The following is a 13815-nucleotide window of genomic DNA, read 5'->3' as shown; positions in this document are numbered from 1 at the left end:
ATCAGTGAACATATACCTTAAGTTAAAGTGGTGAGCAAAAAGATAATTGAAGACAGACTGTGAGCTCCATATTTTAAGTGATTACGACTACACTTTGTGTGTGACACTGTGTGATGATGATTACTCCATAGTTTGAGTCATTCTTGTGTGATTGCTTATAGTTGGAGTCTATTTGTATCTTCTTTATTGATTTTTCATTTAATGTGATATATAGGGATTTATTGGAGGCCCTCATTCATTTATGTACCAAGTACAACTTCATGTATGCTTCCTTAATTATGTGCAATGAATTTTCTGTATTTAACAATCATGTCAACCTGATGTCCATGTTAATAATCAAAGAAAAGTAGAGAAAAACTATGGAGAAAAATAAACATTTCAATTTATTTCTCAATTCTATGTAATATAATAAAGCTAACTTTGTATTTATATAAAAAGTAAAAGCTTAGCTGACTCACCATCTTTCTAATAGTTTTCTAACAACTATATTAGCTGGCATGACTTAAGCTTGGCATAGTTTACAGACTAAGTAGCAACTACTAATCCTACTTAAGCTAACATAACTTCTATTAGTCCCAACATATTGGAAGGCATGATAAAATTCAAGGCCAATAATCAAGAGGAGTTATGTCATTAATTGTGTGAGTCTAGCCCAACTTTTCATGTCGTATGGGGTAAGACCCACTAAAACTAATAACCCACATCACCACAATTAACCCTAAGCCCAAACAAAGCTCACATACCCAACATAACCGAAACCTTAAAGCAACCCATACGCCTAAGTGAACCCTACCACCACCATCTGAATAAGCAACATCACGACCACACCCACCATTGCATTTGTAATAGATTTGGGAAAAACATGGCTTCCAACAATCTACCTACGTATAAGAGCAAACAAATAAACGAAAACAACTACCTTGACAAAAAAAAATAATTGGGTGATTTGAAGTAAACTCTGTCAAAGACGATGTAGACCCAAATTTAGAGAACATGAGCAGTATTAGAAAGTGTGTTTTGGGAGAAGAATTTGTTTAAGAACGCCTAAAAGTGGTGATGGGGAACTTCAATCTGAGCATTGCTTATAAGAAACACTGCAATGGGCCTTTTATTCAAAAAGCCCTAGTGGACTTATTCACTAACTCAAAAGAAAAAAATGAGGAGAGAGGAGGGGATGAGGGGCAATAACACTTCTTCCTCCCCACCCTCTGTTGAGTTTTAGCGGTTAGGGTTTTTTCCTCTCCTTTCGAGTGAGAAAGGTGTATGGATGAATTGGGAGATTATATTGTTGTTTGAGCAAAACTTTTCCTTTATTTTTGGGTTAATTACATTTTTTGTTATTGGGGTTTGGCTCGAAATCAAATTTGGTCACCGTGATTTTAATTTTCCTAATTTCGTCACCATACTTGCAATCGTTAACAAATCAAGTCCAATTTCTTAAATCTGTCAATTTGAAGGCATATCCTAGGTTCATTGAGGGGCTTTATTATCAACACAATAATACTTTAAAACAAAAACAAAAACACAAAACAGAAAAAGAAAAAAAAAGAAAAAAAAGAAAAGAGAAAAGAACCCAACAATCATCCCCACATAGCTGCCCACTCTACCCCAGACTGACAGGAACCACTTGTACCCTCCACCTCCTCCTCCTTTCGTCCTCTCTCTTGATTATATTAAAAAAAAACCCTGTAAAGTTGCTTCAAAACCTTCAAACACTGTTTCAAACAAAATTAAAGTTTTCATCCAGATCTATCCCTAATCTATTCATTTTAATCAGACCCACACCAATAAACAAACCAATAAGAAAGATGGTGCCGATTGGCCCATATATCACCTCCTTGAGAGTGTACCCAGAACCATTGCCCATGGACAACGACTACTTCGACTCTCTGCCAAAGTCTCTCCTCCTAGTCTTCATAAAGATTAGCGACGTCAAGTCCCTTTCCTTCTCCAATGTTACCATTTGAGAGAGAGATAAGACTGGATGTTAGGAGGAGGGTTGTCGTCGTGGGTATCGGGTGGCTCCCTATAATTTATTGATACTTTGTTTTATTTATATTTTAAACTTTTAATTAATGTTATTTATCTTATATATATATATATAGAAATGGACTAATTTTAAATTAAAAAATAAATATGGTATTTATGACTCCCTAATCTGGGGAGTATGATTGAAGTTCAAAGTTTATAGAGAGTTCCTCAAATGAGACCATTTTTGCTCCTCACTTTAATCCAAGGTGTATGCTTACCATCTTTCTCAATACTTAACACGTGTCCATAACCATAACCACGGTTACATAAATCAAAGTAAAAAAGTTAACCATGGTTAGGCCTATGGACACACAGGGGCAGACCCAATTAATGCCAACTATGGGCAGCTGCCCACACTTACCCAAAAACTTCAGCCATATAATCCCATTTAAATTCATTATTTTTAATTATTTTTAGGTCCTTCTCAAGTAAAGCCCCCACATAGCCCATTGAATTTTTTAAAGCCCCCAGATGAACGAAAGTCTGGGTCCGCCACCTTGGACATGTATCATGTATTAAAAAAGGTGATGAACATATACCTTAAGTTAAAGTGACGAGCAAAAACATTTCCCTCCTCAAAAATAGGGAACATGACATGATTGTAGATACCCACGTCTACTCGGGGCAGGTTAGTTAAGGTCGGCCTTTTGAAATCCAAATCAAGCTTCATCTTCATGGTAAAAGAATTTAAATAAGTCTGTAATTACCAATGACATTGCATAAGAGGCAAAGTTACTGACAGTTAAAAACCATTATATCACCCCATAAATTAAAAAACTAAATAGCTCAAGTAAGGGTGTCAAACACGGGTCCACCAAAAATTCCGTTGTGGACCAACTGTGTTTTCCCCAGCAGCACTCGACAAAATAATTCACACAATCATTAATGTGCTGGGTAGGAATAGCAAAGCAATGGGTTCAAGTAGAGGAAACTACATAATTAAATGCCAAATCCATTTGTAACCGCAACCGAGAATAAATTAGAAAATAATAAATGAATTTTAAGAAAAGAAAAAAAAGAGAGAAAAAGATGCCCAAAAAAATCTGTAATGAAAGGCACTACATGCGCAGTATGTCCTTCTGCCAGCTCAATACATCATCATTTCTTCTTTTCCTTGCTGTCCAAAATTCGCACCATCGTCTTCCTGTCTTTCTCTTCTCTGCTCTGTATCTCCCTCTGAAAAAAGAAAAAAAAAACTCACTCCCATTCTCTCCTTTCTCAAACTGCGAGCTCAATTCTCTGCTAAACAACTTCAACGAAGAAACCCAGAAAGGAAACAGAGCAGAAAGTAGAGAAGACCCAGAAAGACGACATGTCGTCTTCAGACGAGGAGGGGTCAGGGGAAGAGTACCTGTTTAAGATCGTGATAATTGGAGACTCAGCGGTCGGGAAATCGAACTTGCTGTCTCGCTATGCGCGCAACGAGTTCAATGCGCACTCCAAGGCCACAATTGGGGTGGAGTTTCAGACACAGAGCATGGAAATCGATGGCAAAGAGGTCAAGGCTCAGATTTGGGACACTGCTGGCCAAGAGCGCTTCAGGGCTGTCACCTCTGCCTACTACCGTGGCGCTGTTGGAGCTCTCATTGTCTATGATATCACTCGCAAGACCACTTTTGAGAGCGTTGGTCGCTGGCTCGATGAGCTCAAGAGTAAGTTGCTTGCTTACTTGGGACATTTGCTGTTTTTGCTTTTGATTTTGGTGATATGATTCTTAAGCTATGAAATGCTAAACTAGGGAGAATTTTGATAATTTTGGTGGTTGAGTTTGTGGGTTTGTGTTTGTTTTTTCTGTTTGTGGGTTTGGTGGCTTTTTGGGTTTGATTTGGGTGGATATGACTTTAGATCTAAGCTTATGATGATAAATTCTATGGTTGAAGACTTCATTTTGAAGAAAGCTTTATTTCTTTTTTGTTTTTGTTTTTGGGTGGTGGTGGTGTAGATTCTCTTCAACTTGAAAGAAGGTTCTGCTTATGTTGACTAGAATATGTATGCTTTCTTTTAAATAGGTTCCAGGAGCAAATGGTATAAATAATTATATGTTATTTGGCTGTAGAATCTAGGCCTTAGGTGCATCCATTGACTAGTTGAGAAAATCCAGATAATTGGATGGTTTTGGCCGTCTTATTGTATCTGATTTAGGGATTTGATAAAAATCAAGACACGTACACATGCACATCCACATTTAACACTTCGCGGTAGAGTGTATGTAGTACGGCATGGGAGCTTTTGTAAGGAGGTATAATATATTATGTGTAGGAACCTTTACATTTTTAAGGAGTTTTTGGTTGACGTTCTGCTCTAAGATGCGTGGATCAAGCTTCAAACCACTAAGGAGATGTTTGATAGATAAACGACTATTGGCTGATTATAGCATCAGAGATATGAGTATTACGGTGGTACATCTGAAAGTAATTGTTTTGACCATCTAAATTTATTTATGAAAGAGCATCAGCAAGTGTAAGGATGGCTCTTTTAGAACTCCTAATTGGGTTTTTTAGGCGGGTTTCAGGGATGTGCTTTCCTATCAGACCATCTAGCTAACCAAATGTCTTGTATGGTATTTAAATACCACATGAAGTTCTTATTAAAAAAGATACGACATTAAGTTTATGCCTCTGTTTGTTGATCTTGTTATATGTCTGAATTAGGCTAGCAACAACTTGTCATTTAATCCCCAGTGTCCCCTTATCTCCAAAAATTCAGTCAACCTTATTGTAAAGCTCCTTTTACGGTTTAGCATGGGTTCCATCTCTACCTTATTTCTTTTCTGAAAAATTCAAACTCTACAATTAATGTTAATTAAACCAACTTATTTCATTTTCCGGTTGTCAAATACAGTCTTTCTATTGTTTTGTGCTGGTGAACTGCTTGTCCATTGTTATTGTAATTGTTATGTTCTTAGTTTTTTTTTAAAACAAACAAACAAAAATACGATACTTTCAGTAGTGAAATACATTAGGTTTTTTGCGCCCACAATGGCACTCCTTTATTTTCAACCTTTTTTTTTTCCTTTTTTTTTTGGTCTGAATCATTTCTTTTTCTTATGAATATCAATTGAGTGTATTCATGGTTTCTTGTGTTAGCTACTCCTCTCCAACCACTCACGGGCTCACACCACCATTCTGTGCACTTTCTTTGCATAAGCTTTACCTTTAGGTCTTTTTTCTTGGTGATACATCTTCATGATGGTTATGATCAAGCCATTTCTTTTGGTAACATTATTAATTCCTTTTTGCCATGGTCACCTAGTTTCTTTGAGTTAGGATTGATCACCAAGTTGTTTTTTTGGTAGTTGTTAGGTGAATTTATTTTCTCTTCATTTAAACCCTGCATGGACCATCCCCTTGTGAAACAATTTATGAAAAGCATTAATCTAATCTAACTTAAGCACTTCTGAAATTTTTTGACAAACTAGTAACAATATAGGACTCCTCCCTATGACAAACTAGTACCATTCGCTTAATTTCCTGCTCCCCGAAAAGTTTTTCAAGCAGACTACTTCTCTATTTAGTGTACCAGTCCAGTCCATCCACCGCAAACTGCACCTCTTAATCTTTAGTATAATGCCTGTATACAATGCCTACCATCCCCACATCAACTCCCCCTCTCCTCCAACAAAACACAATCCTTTCCAGTTTTGATATATATTTTTTTTATTGATTTAGTGACCTCCACTCTTGTTTTATGCTCCAAGGTAACCTCTTTCAAGCCCATTTCCCTAACAAAATTGTCAGGGTTCATACTCTATATCATTCTCCTTTCTTCAACTTTTCTTTTTTAGTCAAATATATTAACACTAGCCCAACATGGACCTTACACATTTGAAAATCACCACTATCTCATCTCTCATCTGGAGGTATGATACTGTATAATGCCACATGTTGACTTAAATGTCTCACAACATGAACTGTAAATTTGGTCATTCAACAAGGGTTGTTATGCGACCTTGAATCTTAACCATACAAACCAACATGGTGTCAATCACCGTATATGAATAAATGAGTATTGAAGTATCTATTTTCTTTTGGATTATTCTGTATGGCTTGTCTGATCTACAGATGCAGCATTGCATGCTTTGTATAGCTTGGAAATCTCGATTGATCTTCAATCTTGAGATTTTTGTTCCACTGGTAGATAAAATTGTACCAAACCTGTGGATTCTAAAATCAAATATGAAGGAATCTCTGATGTCCAATAGAGAAATTAGAAAAAAAAATCTGGCATCACACCGAAGGTTTCTTGGAATTGGTCCAAGCCAAGCTGTGATTCATGCACCAGTTCTGTCAACAAGTCTGTTTTTTTAGTTATCCCCTTTTATAGGGTCATTAGTGCATGGATCTGGAAAGATCCATATTAGTACACTTAGGAACTCTAAAGACATATCCTAATACATTAATCATCTGACCTAGAGAGTAAGAAACAAGAAAGACCCTCTTTTATTATACTTTTGAACTTGGCCCCTGCATCAAGTTGTGATGAACCATTTTTAGGTATGATGTGAGATCTTTCTTCATTGGGAAATCAAATCATGAAATATGTGCATGAGATATGGTGTCTCATTAAATATGATGTGGTGGCATCCCGAAGTGGTGCCAGTTGGTCAGCTTATAAAGTTTCTTGTCGTCATACTCATACAACAAACCTAGGATTGGTTCTGCCCTAAACAGGAATTTAGGGTGTTTAGAGATATGTGAGGCCTTCTACTCACAGCATGGCACATAAAGCCAATGGGTCTCCAGGACCCAAATTTCTAGCAACAGTTCTATTGTAGTGAAAGCAATACTGTCTTATCAAGAAATACATACCTTGTGTAATATATTTGTACCTTGCTATTATTTTATGTTTGAATGATTTTGTAAACTGAGTTTTCTTGCCAGCTCTCTTTCATGGCCCTTTTCTTCAGTAAAGATAGCTTGGATTGTAATAACTGACTATGAATAATTTGTTTTACTGCATGTATTTACAGAATGTATCCTTGTTATTGTTTCAATATCCAGATTGCTCAACTCTTTTCTTATTGATGATTACTTTTTGGTTGCCATAATCTCCATTTCTTGTTTTATCACTAATTCTTTTATTATGCTCTTGGGGTTCAATGTGTTAATTATTTGAGCTTGATTAATCAATGCTGCAGCTCATTCGGATACAACTGTGGCAATGATGTTAGTGGGGAACAAATGTGATTTAGAGAATATTAGGGATGTCAGTGTTGAAGATGGTAAAAGCCTTGCTGAAGCAGAGGGGTTGTTCTTCATGGAGACATCTGCCCTGGACTCAACAAATGTTATAAAGGCATTTGAGCTTGTTATTCAAGAAATATATAACAATGTCAGCCGGAAGGTCTTGAACTCAGACACTTACAAAGCAGAATTATCTGTCAACAGGGTAAGCCTTGTTAATAACGGGGCAGATGGATCAAAGAAAAGTCAGGGCTACTTTTCTTGCTGTTCCGGGTGATATGGTTTATGTCTCTGAAAAACGTGTAGGAATGGGCACTTGAGGGCATTTCCAAGGCTGGGTATTCAATTTGGTTCGTCAATTGGTTTGTTTGTTTGGTACTGGATATCCACTTAAAGGTTTCCAAATAAGTCAATATTATACAAAGAAAACGTTATCTTTAGTTCATGTAAAACAAGTCAAGGTTTTTTTTACTCTGGATACAAGCCATGTAACTGCTAGAAAAAGAAGGCAGGCACCCATTTTCTTTTATGTGATTGTATTTGTTCGGGGTAAGTATATTAAGTTCTGCAAGTAGACAGAAGTTGTATGTGTTTTTATAGTGCAGTGAAGAAAACATCAAATGATGTTATTCTGATTCGGGACATGCGCATTTATCAAAGAAAATATTTTAGCAGACTTTCTTTTGTGAAATGTATTCTATGTGATTTGAATCCTAGAAGTTTATAAAGTGTTTTTGCCAGCAGGTTGTATGCGATTTTCCAGTGAACTGCAGAAAAAGGAGTCAAACCTTTTACTTGTTCATGGAAGCATGTTTTTACACAGCCACTTTCTTTTGTGAGGTGTTGTCTGGTGAGCTGATTAAGTTGGCAGCTACTTTCTTTGAATTTCGCCTATCCAGTTGTATGAGATTTTCTAGTAAAGAAGCTTAAAGTGCACATTTGCAACCAACCATTCTGATGTGGCCTTGATTGATGATTGTATGCCAGCATATCCTCTCTCTCTTCTTTCTCTGTCTTTTTGGGTTTTTTTTTGCTTGGATTATTTTTCTTTTACTGGTATGTAGGAAAAATTGATGCCGTTGCTAAGCTTATAAGATTGGTTGCTAACCAATTTATCTGTTTAATGAACAATAATGTTACGGTCACCAAATTTGTGAGGAAGGAGAAAATTTGATGGTAAATTTGTGAAGGAAGAGAAAACTTGAAGGCACTAGTTTTGTGTTGAGGGATCAATATCTACCCATTCACATCTTGGAATGAGTAATGAGATGGCAGTTGGTTGCTTGCTTGCCTAACCTCACTTCCCATTTTGCCACAAAGTTGAAATTTTTCAATGGTGGCACCACCACCCCAAAGATCCTTGTTCTACCACAAATCAACCTTTTTCACAAAATTCAACTCTTTCGTGTGCCTGAGAAGTGGTTCTAGCAATCACATTGTAGGTGGAAGATCAGTTTGGGGTGTTAGATATGATTGAGAACCCAACTCACAAGAAAAAGCCAACCCTACCACTATTTCCACCACCATCAAAAACCAATAGAAAAGAAATCACCAAGACAATGCCAAAGTAAGCAAAATCTAATCAAATTCAAACCATCAATTACCACAAAGATTACTTTTAAGACAAAATAAAATAAAAATAAAAAGCATAATCTTGTTGAAAGAAAAAGAAAAAAAATCAACCAAGATAAGCTGACCCACCATCATGACTTCAGTGGGTAACCAGCATAAGCTTGGAATCTTCTAGAAGCTTTTGCCCCTAATTTCTGTTGAAATCTTTCTTTTCACTTCCCACTCAATTGCTTATATGGATGGAGATAGTGACACTGATAAAGATAGTCGCTTTATCTTATTCTTCTTCAGTTTGCCCTCACATTTTCTTCTAGAACTTGAGGGGTTTTAATCCATTTTTCCTTCATTTTTTTCAAATATTTTTTTGGGGGTTCCTCAAACTCATTGAGACCTCCAAGACTTGGCCATTTCAAATCCATTCTGGCCATAATGATAATCCTGAATAGTTTGGTTAATTTCATCTTGTGAGTTCATCACAAAAGGCCCATGCTGAACCACTGGTTCATTGATGGGTTGCCCTCCCACCAGCACAAATCTCAACGGCTCTGATGACTTGTTGGAGACACTTAGACCATCTCCAGGACCTAAAACAAGCACATGATGAGCTGATGCATGCGTTGACCCAAACACACCTTCTCCTTCAATTATGTATACAAAGGAACTCCAGGTTTCTGGTATGCTTTGATGAAGTTGAGCTTTGGGTTTTAAGGTGAAATCGAAGAACAATGCCGGGGTTCGGGTGAAAACAGGGGAGCTAACTCCCATTGTTTCTCCTGCTATAACTCTGACTTCAACTCCATCTTTCTCTGCCCTCCTTATGTCCTTACTTAGGAGTTCTTGATATCTTGGCTCAATCCTGCAAAAATAAATAAATACATAAGGAACAGCTTCTTTATTCAATTTAGAACACCATGACCGATTCCACTTTCAATCAATTGAAAATTTATTTCAATTCAAACTCCTTGAAATAAATAAACATATATATATATGGAGAAGTGGAGATTCAAACTTACACAAGTGGAGAAAAATACCACTAAATTAATAGTTAGTTAAATAAATAAAAAATAAAAAAATTGACTCTTTAAAATGGTTTTATTTTGCAGATCGGTGATCTTATATTCAAACCCTTATGGCATCTTAAAAGATTGTGTGCAAGAAACCCCCTCCTCTTGTGGTTTAGACTATCGCTTGTATTCACACAAATAAATTAATCGACCTTTTACTCACAAATCTATACAAATGTAACATGCACCATTTTCAATCCCTCAGTAACATTCTAAGTGCCTTAGAGTCCAGGCAGAAGAAGAGGAAGAGATGGAAGAAGAAATAGAAAAAGGTTTTAGTAAATCAATATAAGTTAAACAAACAAACTTAAGTTTCCTTGCTTTTCATTTTATTATTATTTGAATTGTTAATAGAGTTCCACCGAAACCACATGCAATGAGCATTCCATGGTCAACTGTTTTAATTTAAAGATACAGAAACCAACCAGATGTACCAAAAAAATAAAATAAAAAGCAGGCGTGGTGAGTTGGCCACATATTGGGCAGTATAATTTTATTCACAAATGGTCAACTGGAGCCAGTGTGAATACAAAACAGTTTTGGAAATTTCGTTTGGCAAAATACTATGAATATTATGTCAGCCTACAAAAAGGATCCGGATAGATCCAGTTTACACACAAAATTACAGAAAATAGTCATATTCACCGAAAGATAACGTCAACATTTCTACAAAACCTACACCTTTTGATTGGAAAAAAAAATAAATTCTTATCCTAATATCATCAACCACTTTATCCCTCAATTCATTCACCTATCTTCTCAAAATATTCTTAATTTTAACTTCTTCTTAGAAAATCTCGACGGTACGGGAGAAACTTGTATTCAACACGAAAGAGAAAATGGGAGGACTCGTTTGCCGACAGAACGGACTTCGAATCTCTTCTAACATTGGAAAAAAAAAAATACCGCTAAATCAAGCACTGGTTAATCCTAATTTTAACTCTTAATTAGTTTTTATTGTTCAATATGTTTAAGTTCTTAAAATAGGCTATTGTGACGTTGTTGTTGGCCTCAGGGCCAGCCATGCGCTAGTCTCCCAAGAAGTGGCCAGTTGCGACTGGCCTCCAAAAGAGACTGACTGCAAACCAGTGCCTCCAAAAAAGAGTTCAGCCATGGCTGCCTTATTTTTATTTTCATTTTAAAGATTATTCCTTTAAAGTATTAGTAGAAATGGGGTATCAACAACACCAAAAAAAGAGACAAAATCATTATAATCACCATAAATTTTGGGCTGTGGATGAAAAACAAGGATGAGGAAATACGTACATTTTGTCTTTGCGGGATAGATTGATCCAGAGCTGCAAGCCTGTGTTGGGTCCTTCTCCTGCAGGCATTTCAGAATGAACTATTCCTCTGCCTGCTGTCATCCACTGCCACAAAATCACATCCAAGACAGCTTAATACATGTCCAATGATATAAAGATTACTGATAGAATCATCAATATTATGTGATAATTCTTCTTTGATTTTGAATTTGAGCCTACTCTGAAGCTCGTTTATTTCCAACAAGTAAGATATTGATACGTATACGAACACACAATTTGTTTTACGAAGAAAAAAAGAATTTTGGTGAATAAATTTAGTGATCTTAGTATTATGAAATCAATAGTTACCTGTACATCCCCAGCCCAGATTGTACCCTTATGCCCTGCAAAGTCTTGGTGAGTGATGCCTCCCTGAAACCCCAGTAATATTGTAAATTGAATTCTTTAATGAAATCAGAAATCCAGAATCCAAATATGTTTCTGAAAAAGTAAACAAAAAAAAAAAAAAAAAAACCTGTAGCATGTAGGTGACAGTCTCAAAACCTCTGTGAGGATGATCAGGAAATCCAGCAGGAGGGGATACTGCAAGATCAAAATAAAAAACAACAATGTCAACACAAAATCAATCTCATCATCCAAAATGGAACTGAGACATGAAAATTAATAACAAAGTTTACAGACATTTAAGTACATAATATACCTGAAAAGTCATCTAGCATGAGAAATGGATCCAGGTTCCTCAAATCACGGCTGAAAATCAAATGCCCAAGAAACAGAATTAATCCACAAAGCAAGGAAAACCCAGAAGTCGAAAACTTAAGAACACATAAATAGAAACGAGGAAATGAAATCCCAAAACAGAGCAGAAGAAATATGAAAAAAAAGATGAAATGGGCAAAAAACCATGAACCAAACCTTCCAATGGCTCTCCTGACAGTAGCACCATCGCCCTCAGATTGGGACTTGGCGAGGACCTTCTTGACCACCATTTTTGGGGAGGTAAAAGCAGGGGATTGGTGATCCGATTCAGACATGATGTTTCTGATAATGGAAGGAACAATGGTTTTGATGTGGCGGTTGTTGGGTTTGCTAAACAGTAACTTGCTGTATCTTGTTGTAGCTATAGAAATAATAGCTCTCATAAAGCTGCTGCTTCTTTTATATGGGTTTTGGTGACAGCTTGAGAAGTTGGATGCGTGTCTTTATAACTTCCATGATACGATATATATAACGACTTTGAGCCTTCCCTTTGATGCAGCAGTGTGGAAGAGAAAACAGCGGAATAGAAAAAAAACACACACACCAAAGAAAAGGCTTTTTATTTTTAATTTTTTAAATTGTTTGATTTTTTTTTTTGGGGGGTTGGGTTGGTTGGGTGACTGGGTCTGATGTACACAAAGAAAAGGAAGGAAGGAAGTTGGATGCGTAGGGAAAATATGGGAGTGGGGACCACATGGCCTCCTTGGACCAATCATGATTAGTGATGTCAAGCTCTTGTCACCATGAGGTTAGAGGATGTGAGCATTGGAGAAGAAAGAAGATGAAGACCTTGCCTTGCCTTTTTTGCAAATACATATTCGTCTTCTCTCATCTTTCTTCTTTCTTCTGTCAGGTGTGAAACTGAAATATGGGATTTGACCTACTCATATGGACGATATAGTATTCAATTATTCATCCTCCCGTCATCTGCTCACTCTCTTTAGGTCATCAAACAAGAAATCATTTTCAAAACCTTCCCATAAAGTTCCTAAACTATTCACCTCAAGAGAATCTCAATCATCAATGCACGATTTTTATTCTATTATTAGGAAGATTACAAATTTCATCATATTTTAAGGTGTGAACTCTTAGAATTTCGGAAATAAATTTAATGAATTGTAATTAATCTGCGTAACACGTGTTTCTAACAGCTATAAATGCGTTCACATACAATACAAATTCGCATTGTACAAAATCCATGGTGGTGGAATATGGAAATGGAAGAGGTCTCTCTATTTCTGTCTCTACTATTCCATGTTGAGTATTTGTTAAATTTCTTAATGCTTTAAATATCTGGCCAATATTTATTTGATTTGGTGATCTAAGTGGAGACTAAGATGTGATGTTTGGCGTTTGCTTCTCGTAACAAATATCATATCTTGAATGAGTACCCAAGAGGGACTAACATGACTCATGCAGTGTTCTTGCAGGTTCTCATAAAACTCAATGAGTTCTTGATTTTCCAAATCAATTGCTCGAGAGAGAATAGATTGTTAATTGAGAATACTTTTGGTTAAGCTTGAGAGGGGACATCGAATGAATTAGGAGAAACCAACTATTAACATGGGTAGTAATTATGGTTAATTGGCTATATGAATTAAGTGGAATTGGTTATGGTTAAATTGGATGCTCTAGTGTTTCATCAATTTGACTTTCTAAATCGTTACTTAGATTGTTATTTTTCATATTCGTTTTAATTTAGTTTAATAAATCAATCACTCTCCTTAATCAATTGTTTAAATAAAATTTTGAATTAATCATAATTGGTAATTACTAGGAAATTACAGTCTTCATGGAAACGATACTTCACTTATCTCTATATTACTTGTGCGGATTATGCACTTACAATAATTGTTTCACAACATAAGATAATAATGTATTGGAGCCCAAGGTCCTTCTTCCAAGGAAAATGAGTTGGATCAAAAGGAGTGTGGTCCAAGA

The 13815-nt window shown here is 36.2% G+C and overlaps 2 protein-coding genes across 2 annotated transcripts; one reads left to right on the top strand and one right to left on the bottom strand.

Moving 5' to 3' along the window:
- The first annotated feature begins 3107 nt into the window (after positions 1 to 3107).
- On the top strand, positions 3108 to 7888 carry RABA5E (Rab GTPase-like A5A protein). The gene is made up of 2 exons (XM_021962746.2): positions 3108 to 3683; positions 7169 to 7888. Exons 1-2 carry the CDS (start codon positions 3344 to 3346, stop codon positions 7489 to 7491), a joined length of 663 nt encoding a protein of 220 aa, XP_021818438.1. The 5' UTR covers positions 3108 to 3343; the 3' UTR covers positions 7492 to 7888.
- Positions 7889 to 8782: 894 nt separating this feature from the next.
- LOC110760482 (RmlC-like cupins superfamily protein) lies at positions 8783 to 12406 on the bottom strand. Its single transcript, XM_021962745.2, has 6 exons — positions 12031 to 12406; positions 11816 to 11865; positions 11630 to 11697; positions 11464 to 11526; positions 11117 to 11220; positions 8783 to 9642 (listed from the first exon to the last, which is right to left on the bottom strand). Exons 1-6 carry the CDS (start codon positions 12255 to 12257, stop codon positions 9168 to 9170), a joined length of 987 nt encoding a protein of 328 aa, XP_021818437.1. The 5' UTR covers positions 12258 to 12406; the 3' UTR covers positions 8783 to 9167.
- Between the last annotated feature and the right edge of the window lie 1409 nt (positions 12407 to 13815).

The sequence above is a fragment of the Prunus avium genome, chromosome 1 (assembly GCF_965620075.1).
Source record: "Prunus avium chromosome 1, drPruAviu1.hap1.1, whole genome shotgun sequence".
Classification (NCBI taxonomy): Eukaryota; Viridiplantae; Streptophyta; class Magnoliopsida; order Rosales; family Rosaceae; genus Prunus; species Prunus avium.
This window is presented reverse-complemented; position numbering and strand designations above follow the sequence as displayed.